The 17,719-nt window shown below is 36.8% G+C and overlaps 1 protein-coding gene across 2 annotated transcripts; it reads left to right on the top strand.

Moving 5' to 3' along the window:
- Window positions 1-346: 346 nt before the first annotated feature.
- Window positions 347-3,870, top strand: LOC307138055 (uncharacterized protein). 2 transcript variants are annotated; one of them, XM_079836170.1, is made up of 6 exons: window positions 347-2,201; window positions 2,789-2,862; window positions 3,091-3,130; window positions 3,214-3,297; window positions 3,448-3,653; window positions 3,821-3,870. In XM_079836170.1, the coding sequence occupies exons 1-5, from the start codon at window positions 2,144-2,146 to the stop codon at window positions 3,621-3,623; spliced, it is 432 nt and encodes a 143-aa protein (XP_079692296.1). In that variant the 5' UTR covers window positions 347-2,143; the 3' UTR covers window positions 3,624-3,653; window positions 3,821-3,870. The 2 variants fall into 2 exon arrangements, 1 of the variants encoding a protein (XP_079692296.1); XR_013817992.1 differs by having other exon boundaries at window positions 347-2,862; window positions 3,083-3,130.
- Window positions 3,871-17,719: the final 13,849 nt, after the last annotated feature.

The following is a 17,719-nucleotide window of genomic DNA, read 5'->3' as shown; positions in this document are numbered from 1 at the left end:
ACAAGCCTAATATAACTCTTAATTACAATAATAACAGCAGTAGTCTGTATTCTTGGTATGCTACTAACAAGCTTCGAGCTTCAGCTCTTTTTTGAAATATGATCATATTCTCTGGCTAAATATTTTAGAACGCATCGTCTTAATGTTTCCATGGTGACGCGTCATGTTTCTCACATGACACACAGCAGCCGCAATAGCGCTGACAGCTCAGCTGTATCGGGTTTATTTCGTTTTTTCTTTTTATTCAAAATATTCACAAACTTCTTAACTGTGTCACGAACTATCTGATGTTCAAATGTGTGAGTGAATGTGTGTTAGTTGATCTATAAAGCGCAATGGGCGGCGCCATGTTAGTTTGCGCCTCACAATCGGATCTGTCGGATTTACAACACTTGAGAGCATTCTCGTCTCACGAAATACATGAAAGTAAGTGACCAGTGAACTGGAAGAAGAACAGAGTAAACGCTATAGTTACTATATAATGTGCATGTATCTGATGTGAATAAAACATGTAACCTTAGTCAAATTATAACCGTCTGAAAGGATTGTCATAGCCGCTTTCATAGACATCAGGGTGTGTTTTTTGCTAGTAGCCTACTTATGAGCATTTAAATGTCTGAAACCTGAAATAAACATGATGTCGTTGAAAACACTGAATAGTTGTCATGAGTTGTGATGTGACCAGCGCTGAGCGTCTGTCTCTGGCTCAGCCAAAGCGCGAAAGCACGTTTGAATTTTGGCACCGAAATGAGGAACCGAAATCTGCGTTCTGATTCGGTCCGGTACATACCGGTTATATAAGTACCGGTGCCATATTGGAACCGGATTTCGGTACCCAACCCTAATTCTGAGTCATATGATACAATTCTACATGAGCATTTCAAGGTATAATTCTGTGAAGCATGAACCCAGATAGCAAAAAATATCGGCACGGCTTCTTTTTGCCGCCGGCCCTAAGCTGTCGGCTATAGGTGCGTCCCGCTGGCGGTGATGAAACGTTTGCCGCCGAATACGTCACTCCCATTTCTTGCGAGATGCCGCGGCCGACTAGCCGGCGGGCCGCCGGCTTCATTTTCTCTGGCGGTTGCCTCCGCCTAATGGACCGCGGCCGGCTGGCGGCAAGCCGCTGTGAAATACAAGGATTTCTACTCTCAAATTCGACCAGCCACGTTGGCTATGTTTGGCTTGTTGGGAAATAGAGTGGAACTGACAGCATTTTAACTAGTTCTCACATTTGAAGCGATTATAAAATCATAATAGCCTATATGTGAATTATATCAAATATTAGTTTTTTTTTGCTCCAAAGCCATTAGGGTTTATAACAGATTCTTGACTCTTGATTCCATGATAAGGTTAGGTTTAGGAAATTACATTTAAATTTTCACTTGATTATTTGCATGTCGAGTGTGTTTAAACAGTGTTGGTCAATTTGACCCATAATGGATGTAATACTTTTTTTTTTTTTTTAGCATAATAGGAGGGTTAAGAAAGTTTGAAAGTTCATTTTAGGATAACACTTATTTTTGTATTGCCCTTTTTTCTATTTCTTTTTGGACTGACTTTAAAATAGACATGACAAAAAATTAGAACTAACTTCATGACATTTTACTTTGTTTTCAAAACCCATATTTTTCTGAAAAACAAAAATATATTATTAATTATTTAGGAAAAATTCTACATTCATAAGACAAGAATAACTCAAAAGAAGCCCTCTAATATTACCTCTTATAAAGCTGATTTTTACAATATTTGAAACCCTCTCAAACATGAGGTCGCAAAACAAAAAGCTTACAAAAACAGAAACCTGAAAGCTTTTCAATTTCATGTGACTGCCTTAATATTATAAAGTATTTTCTATCTCAGAATTCTTATTTTTATTATTTATTTTATATACAGTGTTACATTTGTTGTTATTCTTTGTTCTACATATTCGGAACTGTACCACAATGCTTTATTATTTTTATTTTTCTCTCATTGTACTTTTTGTATTGTACTTGTCTATACATGTACTAATTTAAATAAAAATAAAATAAAAAAAAAAACAGAGAAGTACCTCCACCGGCCGAGAGGGGCAGTATACCTAAAAAAGACGGAAGACAAACCGGTAAAACATACAGATTTACCATCAGCGGCCGCTCATCACATGGTTTTAGTATTTGAAGAGAGGAGATCAGAAAATATCCTCGACTACGAGCGTTTAAGTAAGTACATGTTTCCTTTTTGTGTCACACAATATTATGTTCATTTTTGATGTATATACCGGTAGGTTGTTTTAATTAGTTTGTTCAGACACGCACGCTGATATAGTGCACAATACACAGTGTTAGCTAACACGTGCTGTTTCGCCTTTTTTACACACTGAGTTCAAGCATGTGCTACATGTTAAAATGTATCTAGCTACTGTAGGTAAGTTAGCCAAAGCTTTACATCTAGAAAGACTTAAGTTTAACTTTTGGTGTTTTCTAACAAAACAGAATGATGTATATAGGTTATTTAAATTATTTTGTTAGTCCGAACAAGCATGCTGCTAGGTCAGTTTTAGCAAGTGTTAGCTAACATGTGCTGTGTTGCTACTGTTCTTCTAGCATTTAAGGTCATTTATGAGTTATTTCTCTGAACTGCTGTACTTATTATGTTTGAGGACAATGCAGTTTACTTGATTCACTACACTGAATGAATACATTTTACTGTTCCACATTTGGCTGACCAGTTTTTCCCCCCACAGCATAGCTACTGTATATTCTGTATTTAACGTTAACAATGCGGTTTTGTTCACATTTTCTTGCAGATACCTTGACCAGAGCACAATCGGTTATCTTCATCCAAGAGACCTATTGTTGGACAATCGTTTCGGCTTTCAAGGTAAATAAATTGTTAGTCACAATGTCTAGTTATTGGGCTATAAGGAGAAGAATATTGAAAGGAGTTGAGATGGACAAACAGGAAATTGCAGATGTTGGAAACTTTAACAGTATGGAAAATTGTGCCTGTAGTTGTTGTTTTATATATATATATATATATATATATATATATATATATATATATATATATATATAATTAAAATAAAATATTTTTTATGTAGATTTCCAGAATGAGAACCAAGCCCTGAGGGAAAGCAATGCACGAGCAGGTGAGAACATGCACTCTTTCTTAAATTTTACTTTTTTGACTGTGATGTAGGTCCAAAATTACCAAATGCCTTTCATTTTGTAGCTTCGGATGACAGCGGCTCACTTCATGAGCAGGTGAAGCAAGTTGGGACAATGTTGACGACGTTTGCTCGTACTGGGCAATCAGGTACAACTTGCAAACAACACCTGTGGTTGTTGGTTTAATTCCCACTGGGGCCACCTGTACATGTAGTAGACCTAGTTGTAAATGTCATAGTTTAGTAGTTGAGGGACCAGGACTGACTGCTTTATTCTTTTATTCTGTGAACCCCTGTAGGTGCAGATCAGACCCTAATGCTGCGACGTCTTGGAGAGTTTGGCGATGTTGTGCGTAGCATGGACAACAAAATGGACACTATGCTGCAACATTTCAGTGCCAATGTGTCTTTTGGAGAGTTATCCCTGCCAGGGGGTCTGTTACTCCCCCTAGACAACCCATTTGGCGTTGCTTGACAACAGTTTGAGGCAGGATAAAGAGCTCCAGTAAGTGTGCTGATTTTGTTTATAATGCTGTAGGGTAATCTAAAAAGTAAAATTTAAGATTGTACACTGCATATTCTACAGTCTGAATCACAGCCTGTCACATTTTTATATTTATGTATGAGAAGCTTCAGAGATATGTAATTTGTAACACTTTTTTGTATTTTCAGCTTCGGTTTTTGGCAATCAAATGTGGGAGGGACCTAAAGACAACCGTGTGGCGAATGCTTTAGAGTATCTTCCACTGCATGAAAACACTGAAATCCGGCACTATCCGGGCATGGTATACTCCTGTGTAATTTGATGTTTACCGGATGTATGTGGGAAAAAGCGGATCAGAGTAACACGGAACAGTATATTTCCAGAAAAACCCGGAAACCTCACGTATGCGGACGTATACAGGAATCCGTGAAATTTCACGGACATATACAGCTGAAACACTGCTGGGTGTGCTAGGACTGAAGACTGTTAGGTGTGAAGAAGACCTTTCATATGTTAATGACTGACACTTGTGCTGGCTGTTCTCAGAGGGAGGGGGGGCAGGGGAGCACTTCAGGATTGAGAATTATCTCTGGTCTACTGTAGGCTACAGCAAACAAGCTTTTTACACAGAAAAAAGAATTCTTAAGGCCCTGAAACACTAAACTGAACTAGCAATGACTAAAGCCGACTGTGGGGTTGGTTCACGTTGCCTGGGTCTGGGCCAAACCATCAGAATGGTGTGTCTGGGCCTTAAAACCCCTGCATGAAAAGAGTCTCTTAATCAAATATTTTTTATAAAAACAGTACAAAATAAAAACCCTGTCTGAACATATACGTTCACAAAAAAATCTGAATATGTAATGAAATAAACAAAGAAATGTAATGGAATTAACAAAGGATAATTAACCAAACATTTTAGACTATCCCCAAACAATCTTTCAGCTCTGCAACTGTTCACAAAAAGTGTCACTCCAAGATTCTTAACTTTAACACGCTGCAAAAGAGGGGCGTTTTGAGGTTTGAAATCCACCACTCACAATAGATGTAGGTGCAACCAATAAGGTTACCCAAAAAAATAAGGCAACCAATAAAAATAATCCTAATTTTACTGAAAAAAACTTCAGTTTATTTACAGTATTTTCTTGTAATTTTGAATTATGTTTAAAACGATGTAAAATTACAAACAATATCTAAATAAACAACTTGACTGTTATTTTAAGGATTATATCATTAATGACAAACTACAGTAATTCTCATTTTTTTATACAGGAACATAACTGTATTATTTTTCTGTTTTCATAAATAACAAATTCATGCAAAATTACAAACAATATCTGTAAATTAACAACTGTAATACAATATTTAGCTCATTATATTAAAGATTTATGTTTATGTCCATACTAACAATTTAACATTATTCTTTGTCATTTTGAAGTAAATCTTATTAGTTTTATATTTACACTGTAAAAATAAAAACCTAAAAAAACAGCAGCTACAGCTGCAAAACAAAAACCGTAAAATTAAAGTCAAATATCTTAAGTCAAATAAAGTTAAAAAACTTCACAGAAATTTACATTAAACGTTTTAGAGAAAACACTATTAGTTTACAGATTTTTCCTTATTTAAATTAAGATATTTTAATTTAATTTTCTGTTTTACAGTGAAGGTGTATTTTTACATTCAATTCTGGATACAAATATAACAAAATATATAGCAAACTAAATATCAAACAATAATTGTTTTTAAAGAGTACAAATCTGCACTGCTCTCCAGGTTGAAACTTCTGCCCACACCACAAAACACCATTTGACCAATTAATTAAATATAACAGCAAATAAAAATAGATATACACATTTTCTAACTGTTGTTTAAAACAAGTTTTTTTCTATATTTGCAAGGCTATTTGCTGTCTTTCCGTGTTCTTTTGAGCGTGATTGGTCAATCTGAACGTCATCCAGAAATCTGGCCAATGACAGTGCGCGCCTTCAGTTTGAATTATACACCCGTTGCCGTTGCCGTTGGAGTTGATCGTGGCTCGCGGGGACGCGACGCGATCGCGGCTTCTAATCTTCACGTCGGTCTATTAATGGCATTGCATGGACCATTTAAACCTGTTAAAATCTTATTTTGGACGAATTTTGATGGTGGGATGTCGACTGAGAACGAAAAAACATGAATACGAACAGACTACGTTTCCAATGGCGGACAGCAGACGGCAGAAGGTAACGTAAATCCCTTTATATTTGTTCTACTGCTCATCAAGATATAACGTTAGTGCATTAAAGTCATATGCTAATCGTGATTAACTTACATATTCTGTTTCTGTGTTTTGTTGTGTTGTAATATTGTTAAGATAGGGCTGGGTGTTATGGCGATCTGATGATACTGACTATTGTTAGCGATTTTGCTGTAAACGTCAACATTACCTTTTTATATTGCGGAATGGGAATATAGCGTATATAACGCAGCACTGACTGTACTAAAACTTTTTGACATTTTGACAAGGAAACATGCATGAATGTAGAATAATGAACGGGACATGCATGTGTTTAAATAAGCCTCTCTCAGACAGCATGCGATCCCGAAATCAATTATCTTTCTGTACAATGCACACAATTATCTCAGTAAGCCTGTCATGTGAGGTATTCACTTGATTTAAACAGTCAGTTATGTCTTAAGTAAAGTCAAACAGTTCAAGTTAACGTGGGGAATCCCGGATGCGTGTCATTCTGTGCATCCGTTCTTAAAGGGGCTGCAGCTTTGTCATCATTTTAATAAAACAAAAGAATAGAGAAGACCTTCTGCTTCTTTAAGAATCAAGTGATATTAATTAATTGAATATCATACAGTGAAGACTTTTAAAGCAGTATTATTCTGTAGCATTTTAATAAAATATCCATCAAAATAAATATATTGTGATATCGTTATTGTAAAATAAAATTTCTCATGTATGTATAATTATATGGTCATAATGCCCATCCCTACTGTCAGCTAGTTTTAAGATCAAGCTTGTCATAAAATGTAACAGAGTTTTGGAATGAGTAATCCTAAAACACTGTCATGTACACTTGTTCAACAGAGAGGACAGGAAACCACCATACTTGGACTCTGAAGAATTATAGGCAAACCAGGATTTTGGATCTACTGTGAAGTTTTTGTATGGGCCTGGTGAGTATGTTTTGCAAGTCCATGTCCGTAAGTTGATAATTAATATTAATGTTTTATCAAACAAATTAATATTAATTTGTGTGTGTGCATGTTTCTTCCCCCCTCATGATCCAGAAGTTTTGGATCCATGATCCTGAAGAACTTTTACAGATGTTGACCCTGAATGTGTAAAAGGTAATCTTAAAAATTATTTTAATGTTCTCTGTTTTTTTCTGTAATGTAGACGCATGCATTTTCTGTGAAGTTGCTTTGAAACAATATCAGGGTTTTTCCTACATTGAAAATTTTTTGCCGGCCGCCAAAACAAATTTTTGTCCCGCCAAAGCCTTATTTGTTGAGTTATTGTGATTTATGAGTGATGTAGAACAGATGACTGCTGCACTTGAGTTAACTGAGTGACAGAGAGAACGACCAGTGAGCTCATCCCCCGCTTGCACGCTCTCTGTCTTAAAAATAAGCATTCTTAGCTTTCTAATGTTTCACATATTACGTTAATCAAAATCAAAAGGTCGGAAGACCGAATCCATGTTGCACGTGGCGCTATCAGACGTCTTCCTTTAATTACCGCTGGGTGTGAAATGCGCTCAAAAAACATTGACTGATTCTCTGACCAGCTGCATAAAGCATACTTTAAATAAACAGGAAACAAATCCTATCCGGTTATGTAGTGTTTTCTGTGTGTTGACAAATCTTTCGCAATGTTCTAACAGACGGGATTCACACACAACGCGTCTGCTAATGTCCGATTCGCCACCTAATGACTCCTTTGAACTGAATCATTTTAACGACTGGTTCCCAGAACAACTGATCTGTCCAACACTGAACTCACGAATTAGTTTAATCATTTACTCAGAACAACACCTGAAATGAGAACACAAGTGTGCTTACCCACTTTAGCAAGAGTGGATAGTAAGAATTAGTTTTAATTATCAACAGTCTTTCAGCTTATTTATGTTCATAATGTGTAGTAAAATAAATCGCCTAAAATCATTTAGTTTAGACTGGAGTGAGGTGAACCCAGAACAAAGTTGTTGTTAGCTAGCTGATTGTATATGGCAGAAAATTAGGCTATTTGTTCATTTTTTTAATATTGATATGATTACCAAAACAAACAATTATCAGTAAATAGTGTAAAAATGAGGGAAAAAAACAAACATCAAGGTATCAAAATAAGATAAGCAAAAGTTACAAACTTTCTTTGAATTTATTTCAAATTTATTGTCAGTTTTGTGCTTGCAGATCAAGTGGGTAGGGTATTTTTTTTTTAGTGTGTGTGTGTGTGTGTGTGTGTGGACGACCATGTCTGTCAGCCACCACCGAAGACCATTTTTGACCCAGGAAAAACCCTGAATATGTATTGTGAAAAGCGCTATACAAATACATTTTAATTGAATTGTTTTACTTGCTTTTATTGGCATTAACTATATATTATTAATGTATTATTTGGCAGGTCGCAAGATGTATTTTATTTTGTGAGACTTTGCTGAGGAAGTATTCTTTGGCTCAGTCTGAAAAGGCCCAGAAAAGAAACACTATGAAGAACATCACACAGAACCGTCAGAGAAAGAGACGGGTAAGTTAAGAAACCGGTTAAGCTTTTTCCCTCCAGAATGTTACTATACTCCTCTCTGAGTTTTAGTGGTTAATTCACTGTCATGTTTTGCAGTTGCTGGAGACCAGGTCCAGGGTTGCACAAACCAACACACAACCTGTGGAAGACCGCAACTATAGACCTGATGAAGATGAAGATGATGATGCTGTTGTTGATGGAAGGCCAGTGTGGATGGTTTGGCTAGCTCAAACAACATTGTGTTAGAGTTGGTCACAATTATTTTATAATTATAATTTTAATATTCAATTGTTCCATTTTATATTTTCTTTATTCCTATGTTTATATACTTATACTTTTATTGGTTCCCATATATAGAACATTTACATATATTTTATATACACTTTTTAATTTATAGATTTCTTTGTCTCGTTTTATAATGTATACTTTGTATGTTTGTTCCTTTTTAGATGTCCATGTTGCTTTTGATCTCCACGTTTTGTATTGTTGTTCCTCTTACGTCGCCTTCCTTTAGAAACATTTTGTTCACTTATCTTTTCCCCCATTCATTTGAATGTATGTTTATAATGCTCTTTGTTCTTTTTATTTGGTTATATTGTTTACTTGGAATATTTATGTGTATTTTATATACACTTTTTTTTGTCTTATAAATTTATTGTTCTCATTTTATATTGTTTAATTTGTATATTTATTCTTTTCCTTTTTATGTTCACTGTGTATTTTATTCCTTTACATCTGTCTTTTAAATGCATTTTGTTAATTTTTTTTCCCTTTTTGTTTCTTTACCAATTCAATGTAACGTATATTTATGTTCTTTGGACTGTTTATATTTTTACATTTGTTCCTTTACATTTTCATCCCTTTTAAATACATTTAGTTCACTTGTTTTTGTTTCACCATTGTTTTAATGTTCGTTTATAATGCTGTTAAGAATGTTTTTTTTTTATATATACCTTTTTAATAAATATTTCAGACTTTCTCAAATTGTTATGTGTGTATTTTTCTTTTGGGAGGGAGAGGGGATTATTTTTTATATATATTATATATTAATTAGCAAAATCTGCATAGCTGGCCTATAACCAATCAAGTCCCTATGCTACAAAACCTAGCCCACCCTTAGCCTTAGAAGTAACCAATAAAGTCACTTGACTGGGTTTTCAATGCGTCCTGTCCTCCAATAGCAGTCTGGGTTTTGGGAGTGGTTTTAAAAAAAACAACCAATCCAGTTTGAGATGAAGGACCAATAGGGGGTGGAAGGCAAAGCTGTTTAGAGGTGTGAAAATGTCTCCTGGGAAAAACTTGATGGGATTATTTGCCATGGCAACAAATGGCTGTAGCATGGGAGTATACGGCCACAACATACATCCGATTTGGTACCATTTCGGATGAATACGGACATATACGGATCCATGGAATTTGACCTATCCGGCCAGTATACTCCTGGATTCTTCCGAATTTCAGCAGTGTATACAGGAGTATCCTGGTCCGGATACACCTTTTTTCATGCAGTGTTCTCTAATCACCTTTCCATTAATACAACCTGGACGGGTGTAGGGGATAAAGCATGTTTTAGAGACATGTTCCTGAAGACCATTGTTCAAAGTAATATATATATAAATATATAAATTTGTTATATATTTAAGTAGATGTGTGTGGCCTTATGACATTCACATGGAATGACAGATCTGTATTTTCTACAGGAGCCATCCGGAAGAACCCGGCAACCCAGGATGCCACTGATGAGGCGGTCCAGGTTAGCGCTATGCGTTACCTGAAAGGAGCATCTGATCGTGAAGGTGGAAAAAGACGCCGCACAGCTGAGAGGGACCCACAGCCGACCTCTTACACCTAGGCTGACTACTGACACCTGGAACCCTTTCTTTATCCTGCAGTCAGTAACATCAAGACCCCTAAAGAAGCCAGAAGTTTCAGGCTACACTCACCCAATCCACACTGTTCACTGTGGAAATTACTTTTTTTTTATTCCCTGTGACCCTGCCTTGAAGGCAGCTCCTTGGATAGATATGGGATGGCGAGGTTGTTTGTCCTTTATATAGGCGCACAAGAAATCACTGAAGATAAGCCAATTTGCGCTGCCTCATTCTGGAGGTCGGGGAAAACCGGAGAACCCATAGTCAGGCTTGTTATAATGTTCTGTTCTACTACTGTTCTATTCTTCTCCAGAGCTTTACTCTAAATTATTACCATTTATGCTATTGTTAGAAATGGCTTGTTAAATGTGATGTTATACCTAGATTTATTTGGTATCCTGCACATTCTTTGGTACCAAATATCCTCATTATTTGATATAATATTTAATGGTAATTCTTTTCATCCCAGAGCTGACCTATTTGTTATTAACAAATATTGTAAGTGTTATAATTTGCTTGTAAGGCTGTTTTTTTTTTTTTTTTTTTAAACCAAAATTTAATTGGAAACATGCAGGTTCTTTAGTAAAAATGTTTTTTGTTATTTATAGGCCTATTTAAGCTTATTTATTGTCTGTTATATTTAATTTATATTATCTTGTATCATTGACAGTTAATGTACTTTGAAATGTGGAATAAAAATGCCAAATGGGAATGTATCTGGTTTGTTCAATTATTATCCATCATAAACTGCATGTTACAAATATATGAATAATAAATAAATATATATATTATTTATTACACAATAAGCGGAGGCAGATCGTTCGAAAAAAGCGTTTGCCTCCGCCGGGCCGCCTTCTGGTATAAAGGCGGCGGAACGGCGGTTTGCCTGCGGGCCGGCGGCGGTACGAAGGCGGTAGGAAGCCGGCTGCCGCTTTTAAAAAGCGGCTGCCGCCGGCGGTGCGCCGTCAAACGTGTTTGCGATTACGCAATTCTGACGCTTCTACAGCCGCCGGATCACCGCCGGTGGTCCGCCGACTCATTGCTATCTGGGAAATGAAGCTCAGCAAAAAGACAACAATGACTCAATCACTGGTTTTGTAATGGCTAAGCTAACAAATTTATTTGGGCTTGTTTGTCATATGTGGTCACTAAAAACGCGTATGAATAGATCTATTTTAAGATTTGTCACAAATTCTCCTTTTGTGTCTTACAGATGAAACAGAGGATGAGTAGATAATGACAGATCTTTCATTTCCGAGTGAACAATTCCTTCAAATGACTATGGCATTTTAGGGGCTTTTTGATTCTTTATTTGACAAATATATATTTTTAAATATTATTGGTCAGAGAGAGGTAGAATTGGTATTTCTCATGACAAATGCTGCATCATAACTGTGATGGTTGTGATTGATGCGTCTGTGTAACTAGAAGTCAAACAAAAGGGAGAGGTTGAAAAAGAACAATATACAACCTTTTGTGGGAAATATTGCAATATTACAATGAGACAAAGGGAAGGATTTATTCCTCCTGTTAGGCGCCCACCTTCTCTTCACTAACCCTACTAACCCTAACCCTATAGTAAGTGCATGTTGTTCATTAATATAACACTGTAAAATCAAATTAGTTAGACTTGCTTAAAAAGCATGCAAACTGATTGCCTTAAAAAACAAGGAAAGTGAAATAGGAATAGTATGTTGTGCTGACAAACGCTTAGTTAGTAGAGTTCAATTACACAAGAGTTCTAGTAACTAAAGAAGAACCGAGAGTACTTGATAATTTACTTTACATAAAATGTAATTGTTACCATTGTTGTCTGTGTGTGATGTCCCATGGACATCCCTGTGCTCCCCTCTGGACAGAGGGAGTATATATAGTGTATATACAGTATATATATATGAAATCTTCTAGAAGCGCATTTGTGAGGTCAGGCACTGATGTTGGACGAGAAGGCCTGGCTCTCAGTCTCCGCTCTAATTCATCCCAAAGGTCTTCAATCGGTTTGAGGTCAGGACTCTGGCAGGCCAGTCAAGTTCCTCCACACCAAACTCACTCATCCATGTTTTTATGGACCGACGCTTTGTGAACTTGTACGCAGTCATGTTGGAACAGGAAGAGGCCATCCCCAAACTGTTCCCACAAAGTTGGGAGCATGAAATTGTCCAAAATGTATTGGTATGCTGAAGCATTAAGAGTTCCTTTCACTGGAACTAAGGGACTAAGCCCAACCACTGAAAAACAACCCCACACCATAATCCCACCTCCACCAAACTTTACATTCAGCACAATCCAGTCAGGCAAGTTCCGTTCTCCTGGCGACTGCAAAACCAAGACTCACCCACTGGATTGCCAGACAGAGAAGCGTGATTGGTCACTCCAGATAACACGTCTCCACTGCTCTAGAGTCCAGTGGTGGCCTACTTTACCCCACTGCATCCGATCCTTTGCATTGCACTTGGTGATGTAAGGCTTGGATGAGCTGATCGGCCATGGAAACCCATTCCATGAAACTCTCTACACACTGTTCTTGAGCTAATCTAAAAACTTAATATCTTTTATATATATCTATATATACTGTATCTATATACACTCACCTAAAGGATTATTAGGAACACCATACTAATACTGTGTTTGACCCCCTTTCGCCTTCAGAACTGCCTTCATTCTACGTGGCATTGATTCAACAAGGTGCTGAAAGCATTCTTTAGAAATGTTGGCCCATATTGATAGGAGAGCATCTTGCAGTTGATGGAGATTTGTGGGATGCACATCCAGGGCACGAAGCTCCCGTTCCACCACATCCCAAAGATGCTCTATTGGGTTGAAATCTGGTGACTGTGGGGGCCATTTTAGTACAGTGAACTCATTGTCATGTTCAAAAAAACCAATTTGAAAGGATTTGAGCTTTGTGACATTATCCTGCTGGATGTAGCCATCAGAGGATGGGGACATGGTGGTCATAAAGGGATGGACATGGTCAGAAACAATGCTCAGTTAGGCCGTGGCATTTAAACGATACCCAATTGGCATTAAGGGGCCTAAAGTGTGCCAAGAAAACATCCCCCACACCATTACACCACCACCACCAGCCTGCACAGTGGTAACAAGGCATGATGGATCCATGTTCTCATTCTGTTGACGCCAAATTCTGACTCTACCATCTGAATGTCTCAACAGAAATCGAGACTCATCAGACCAGGCAACATTTTTCCAGTCTTCAACTGTCCAATTTTGGTGAGCTTGTGCAAATTGTAGCCTCTTTTTCCTATTTGTAGTGGAGATGAGTGGTACCCGGTGGGGTCTTCTGCTGTTGTAACCCATCCGCCTCAAGGTTGTGTGTGTTGTGGCTTCACAAATGCTTTGCTGCATACCTCAGTTGTAACGAGTGGTTATTTCAGTCAAAGTTGCTCTTCTATCAGCTTGAATCAGTCGGCCCATTCTCCTCTGACCTCTAGCATCAACAAGGCATTTTCGCCCACAGGACTGCCGCATACTGGATGTTTTTCCCTTTTCACACCATGCTTTGTAAACCCTAGAAATGGTTGTGCGTGAAAATCCCAGTAACTGAGCAGATTGTGAAATACTCAGACCGGCCTGTCTGGCACCAACAACCATGCCACGCTCAAAATTGCTTAAATCACCTTTCTTTCCCATTCTGACATTCAGTTTGGAGTTCAGGAGATTGTCTTGACCAGGACCACACCCCTAAATGCATTGAAGCAACTGCCATGTGATTGGTTGATTAGATAATTGCATTAATGAGAAATTGAACAGGTGTTCCTAATAATCCTTTAGGTGAGTGTATATACTGTATATATACTGTAATTACTTCTCGTGCGTTGAGACCAAATAACTGTGATTTCTTGTTGCATCGCTGCATCAATAGGAAGATAATTACAATAATGTAAATGAAGTTCCAAGTGCCCAACCAAATGGAACACTGATCACCATAATGGTGAGCTCAAACTATTTAGTTTTTTAGGAAAATCAACATAAATTTATGTTTTATGTATTTAAACATATATTTTAGATGGTCTCTCAAATTTTTTAGTTTTATTGACAATTCAACATTCAAGATGACTTTAGGAAATGAGTGAATGCAACCACAACGTTGTGAGGGTGTTTTTCAGCTCCATGGACTGCCGTCGAGAGTGATGAGAAGATGAATGCTACTGAATACATTAAGATACTGTCCCGAAAACCTGCTCCCCTCTGCCAAAACCCTAAAAGAGGAAGTTTGTGTTTCACCAGGACAGTGACCCAAAGCACACTGCCAAAGCAGCACTGGAGTGGTTTAAAATGAAGAAAACGGACACCCTTGTGACACTCAGTTGGAGTCCTGACCTCATCGAACATCTGTGAAAAGAACTCAAATTTGCTGTCTACTGCTGCTCCCCATCTAGCCTGTGTCAGCTCCAGCTATTTTGCAATGAGGAACTAATGTTGCTCCATCATGTTGTGACTGTAAAAAGACTATAAACGCTGTGAAAGATGAAATGCATAAGCCTAACTATATTAACGTCTGACATTTCAGTTCTTGATTGTTTTGTTCTTTATAGATTTATACATTCATTTTATTTTTGGGGTGCAAAAATCAATAAAAAAAATACTGTTGCAGAAAAGAAAAAAAAAAACATTTCTCATAACTCATTAGTAATAAAGTTACCAAATCTGCCAGAAGGAATTACAATTCAAAACCTTACAAAAACCCCAAATTCTTGCAATGACTTCAGTCATTATTAGGTAGTTATCATGCTTTTCACTTTAGAATACGGATCCAAATAATTAGTAATTGCTTCTGAAGGATTTGGTAATACTTGAGTCATTACTAGTGGGTTACCATGATCTTCACTTTAGAATAAATATACATTATGCATTATTCACATTCATTATATACCTGTATACAGCAGTGGTGAGCTGTGAGACACAGGCAGTGTTTTTGAACAAATCTCTTGAATGAATGATTCAATGACAAGTAAAATGTTTTAGCATTCACTTTTCGCCAACTACTGGCATAACAATGTAATTTGAAACAGTCTTTATTAAGTTACTTTCAAAAGGTGCTTTACTGCCTATTGTTTGCTACTGTAGACATCAGTGTTTATATAGGAACTGTAAACTTTGGTCCAATTCTCACTGTAAAAAACGATTTTGATTTTAACGGTAAAAGACTGTAAAATGCTACGGTTGAAAACAGTTAACTGGTTAACAGAAAGTTTATGTAAAATACGTTAAATTTACAGTTTTTGGAAGTGAAACAGAACAAGTCGTTGTGTAATTTACAGTTAAAAACTGTAAATTGACATTCCCAGAATTCCCTGCGTGACACTTCACATCTGAGTTTCTAAGTTTCTTCTTAGTTTTTTCGAATCAATTATGTACATTAGGGTTTTATGTTACATTTATTGTTGTTAAATGAATTTTTATTGCATTTTTTACCATGATGGTGTTTAGTGTTTGTGTGAATGACACTATGCACCTTCTCTATATTATTATTGTCCTTCTGAACTTTGATTCATCATGTGACTTTCATCTCCACTGTGATTGTTGTTTGTCAGTATCAAAGGTGTATTACAGATATTAACATTATTTCAGTTAATGAAATACGGTTATGTACTGTAAATCTAACTTAAAACTGTAAAATCTAAAATGCTGCTACTGTATTTTTTACGGTAAAGTTCTGGCAACCACAGCTGCCGTTTTTTTTTACCGTAACTTTTACAGGGATTTTTTTTTTTACAGTGTAGTTGCTTATTAGCATGCATATTATTATCTGTTATTAGTACTTATAATGCACATATTAATGCATTATTTTGCATGACCATATTCTATATCCCTTAATCCTACCCAATACCTAAACGTAAAAACAGCTATATAATAACTGCATGCTATGAATCATTAGTTAAGCATTAGTAAATTGTTAATTCATTATTTATAAAGCATTAATAGACATTACTAAAACATGTACATACAGCTATACATGCTTTATTCTTGATTTATAAGCATATCTATAGTGTTTTGAATAATTGTATTTTCATACTTTATTAATGATCTATTTATCATTTCTAAATTAAGTATTACATTATTAAAAAACCTGCTATTTAGGAGTTGTCAGTGGTTCAAGTAAATGATTAATAAACTATTTAAATGTACATGTATACATATTATTTAGACATAGTGTTAATAAATGCATTTAGTAGTTGTCAGTAAATCCAGCGTATAGCGTTAGTTCTGGCAGGGCACGTTAGTCAAGCTTGCTTCAGCTGATCACGTCTACCTATAGGGATACGATGCCTATTACAGCATGCATATAAAAGCTCCTTCAGTATCATCAGCTGCTATCGCGTTCTTCGGAGCTAATTATCATGCCGAATTTGGAGGGTAACAGCCTAAACATCGCATCATCTCTCTAGGAATTTGTTTCCCGCATGGATTTCACCTCAGTTTCATTCAAGTTTGCGAACTTGAACGCGGTTTGCTGCATCGATTGTAACGTAACTTAAACAGCTGATCTAGAAGTGACTGAGTTGGCATTGCTGCTTTGTTGACATGGCCTCGCTGAAGTTTACTAATGTAACTGACCAAGAACAATTCTGAGGAGATCTGCACTCACCTGTATGAAGGATATCAAGAGAAGATCAAACACCCACGTAATCATCCCTGAACGTCTTCACGAAGCAAAGCTAAGTTCTTTTTAATGCTTGCTAAAAGCTATCAAGTTATATAAAGGTTTTTAAAGGGTTAGTTCACCCAAAAATTAAAATTCTGTCATTAATTACTTACCCTCATGTCGTTCGACACCCGTAAGACCTCCGTTCATCTTCAGAACACAAGTGAAGATATTTTAGTTGAAATCCGATCGCTCAGAAAGGCCTCCATTGGCACAATGCACGGTACACTCTCAAGACCCATAAAAGGTACTAAAGACGTCGTTACAAAGTCCATCTCATTACAGTGGTTCTACAATAACTTTATAAAGTGACGAGAATAGTTTTTGTGCGCAAAAAAACCCTAAATAACGACATATCATGATGACCGATTTCAAAACAAGGCATCATGAAGCTTCGAAGCGTTATGAATCAGTGAGTCGATTCAGCGGTTTGAATCGCCAAAGTCAAGTGATTTCAGCAGTTTGGCGGTTTGACACGCGATCCGAATCATGATTCGACTCACTGATTCATAACGCTTTGAAGCCTATCTGAAGCCTTTCTGAGCCATCGGATTTCAACTAAAATATCTTCATTTGTGTTCTGAAGATGAACGGAGGTCTTACGGGTGTCGAACGACATGAGGGGGAGTAATTAATAACAGAATTTTCATTTTTGTGTGAACTAACCCTTTAAGTTTCTAGTCATTTTCAGTAAATGCTTTTGCAGGTAGGCTATGTGATCATTTTGGCAAATGTGCGCGATCTGTTGCCATGCTGGCAACTTGCTTGTCTATGCAACATGCTATGACTTAATTAAACCTAAGTCAGGTGC

Source organism: Gobio gobio (assembly GCF_949357685.1).
Source record: "Gobio gobio genome assembly, chromosome: 15".
NCBI classification, from domain to species: domain Eukaryota; kingdom Metazoa; phylum Chordata; class Actinopteri; order Cypriniformes; family Gobionidae; genus Gobio; species Gobio gobio.
The sequence above is the reverse complement of the archived record's forward strand: the minus strand, read 5'-3'. Positions and strand labels throughout refer to the sequence as shown.

Bases quoted from the DNA above. Each gene is read 5' to 3' on its own strand.
- LOC307138055 (XM_079836170.1), top strand. From the start codon at position 2,144: ATGGTTTTAGTATTTGAAGAGAGGAGATCAGAAAATATCCTCGACTAC. The intron at 2,863-3,090 runs GTAAATAAATTG...GTAGATTTCCAG, and splicing joins CAATCGTTTCGGCTTTCAAG to AATGAGAACCAAGCCCTGAG. The intron at 3,131-3,213 runs GTGAGAACATGC...TTCATTTTGTAG, and splicing joins GGAAAGCAATGCACGAGCAG to CTTCGGATGACAGCGGCTCA.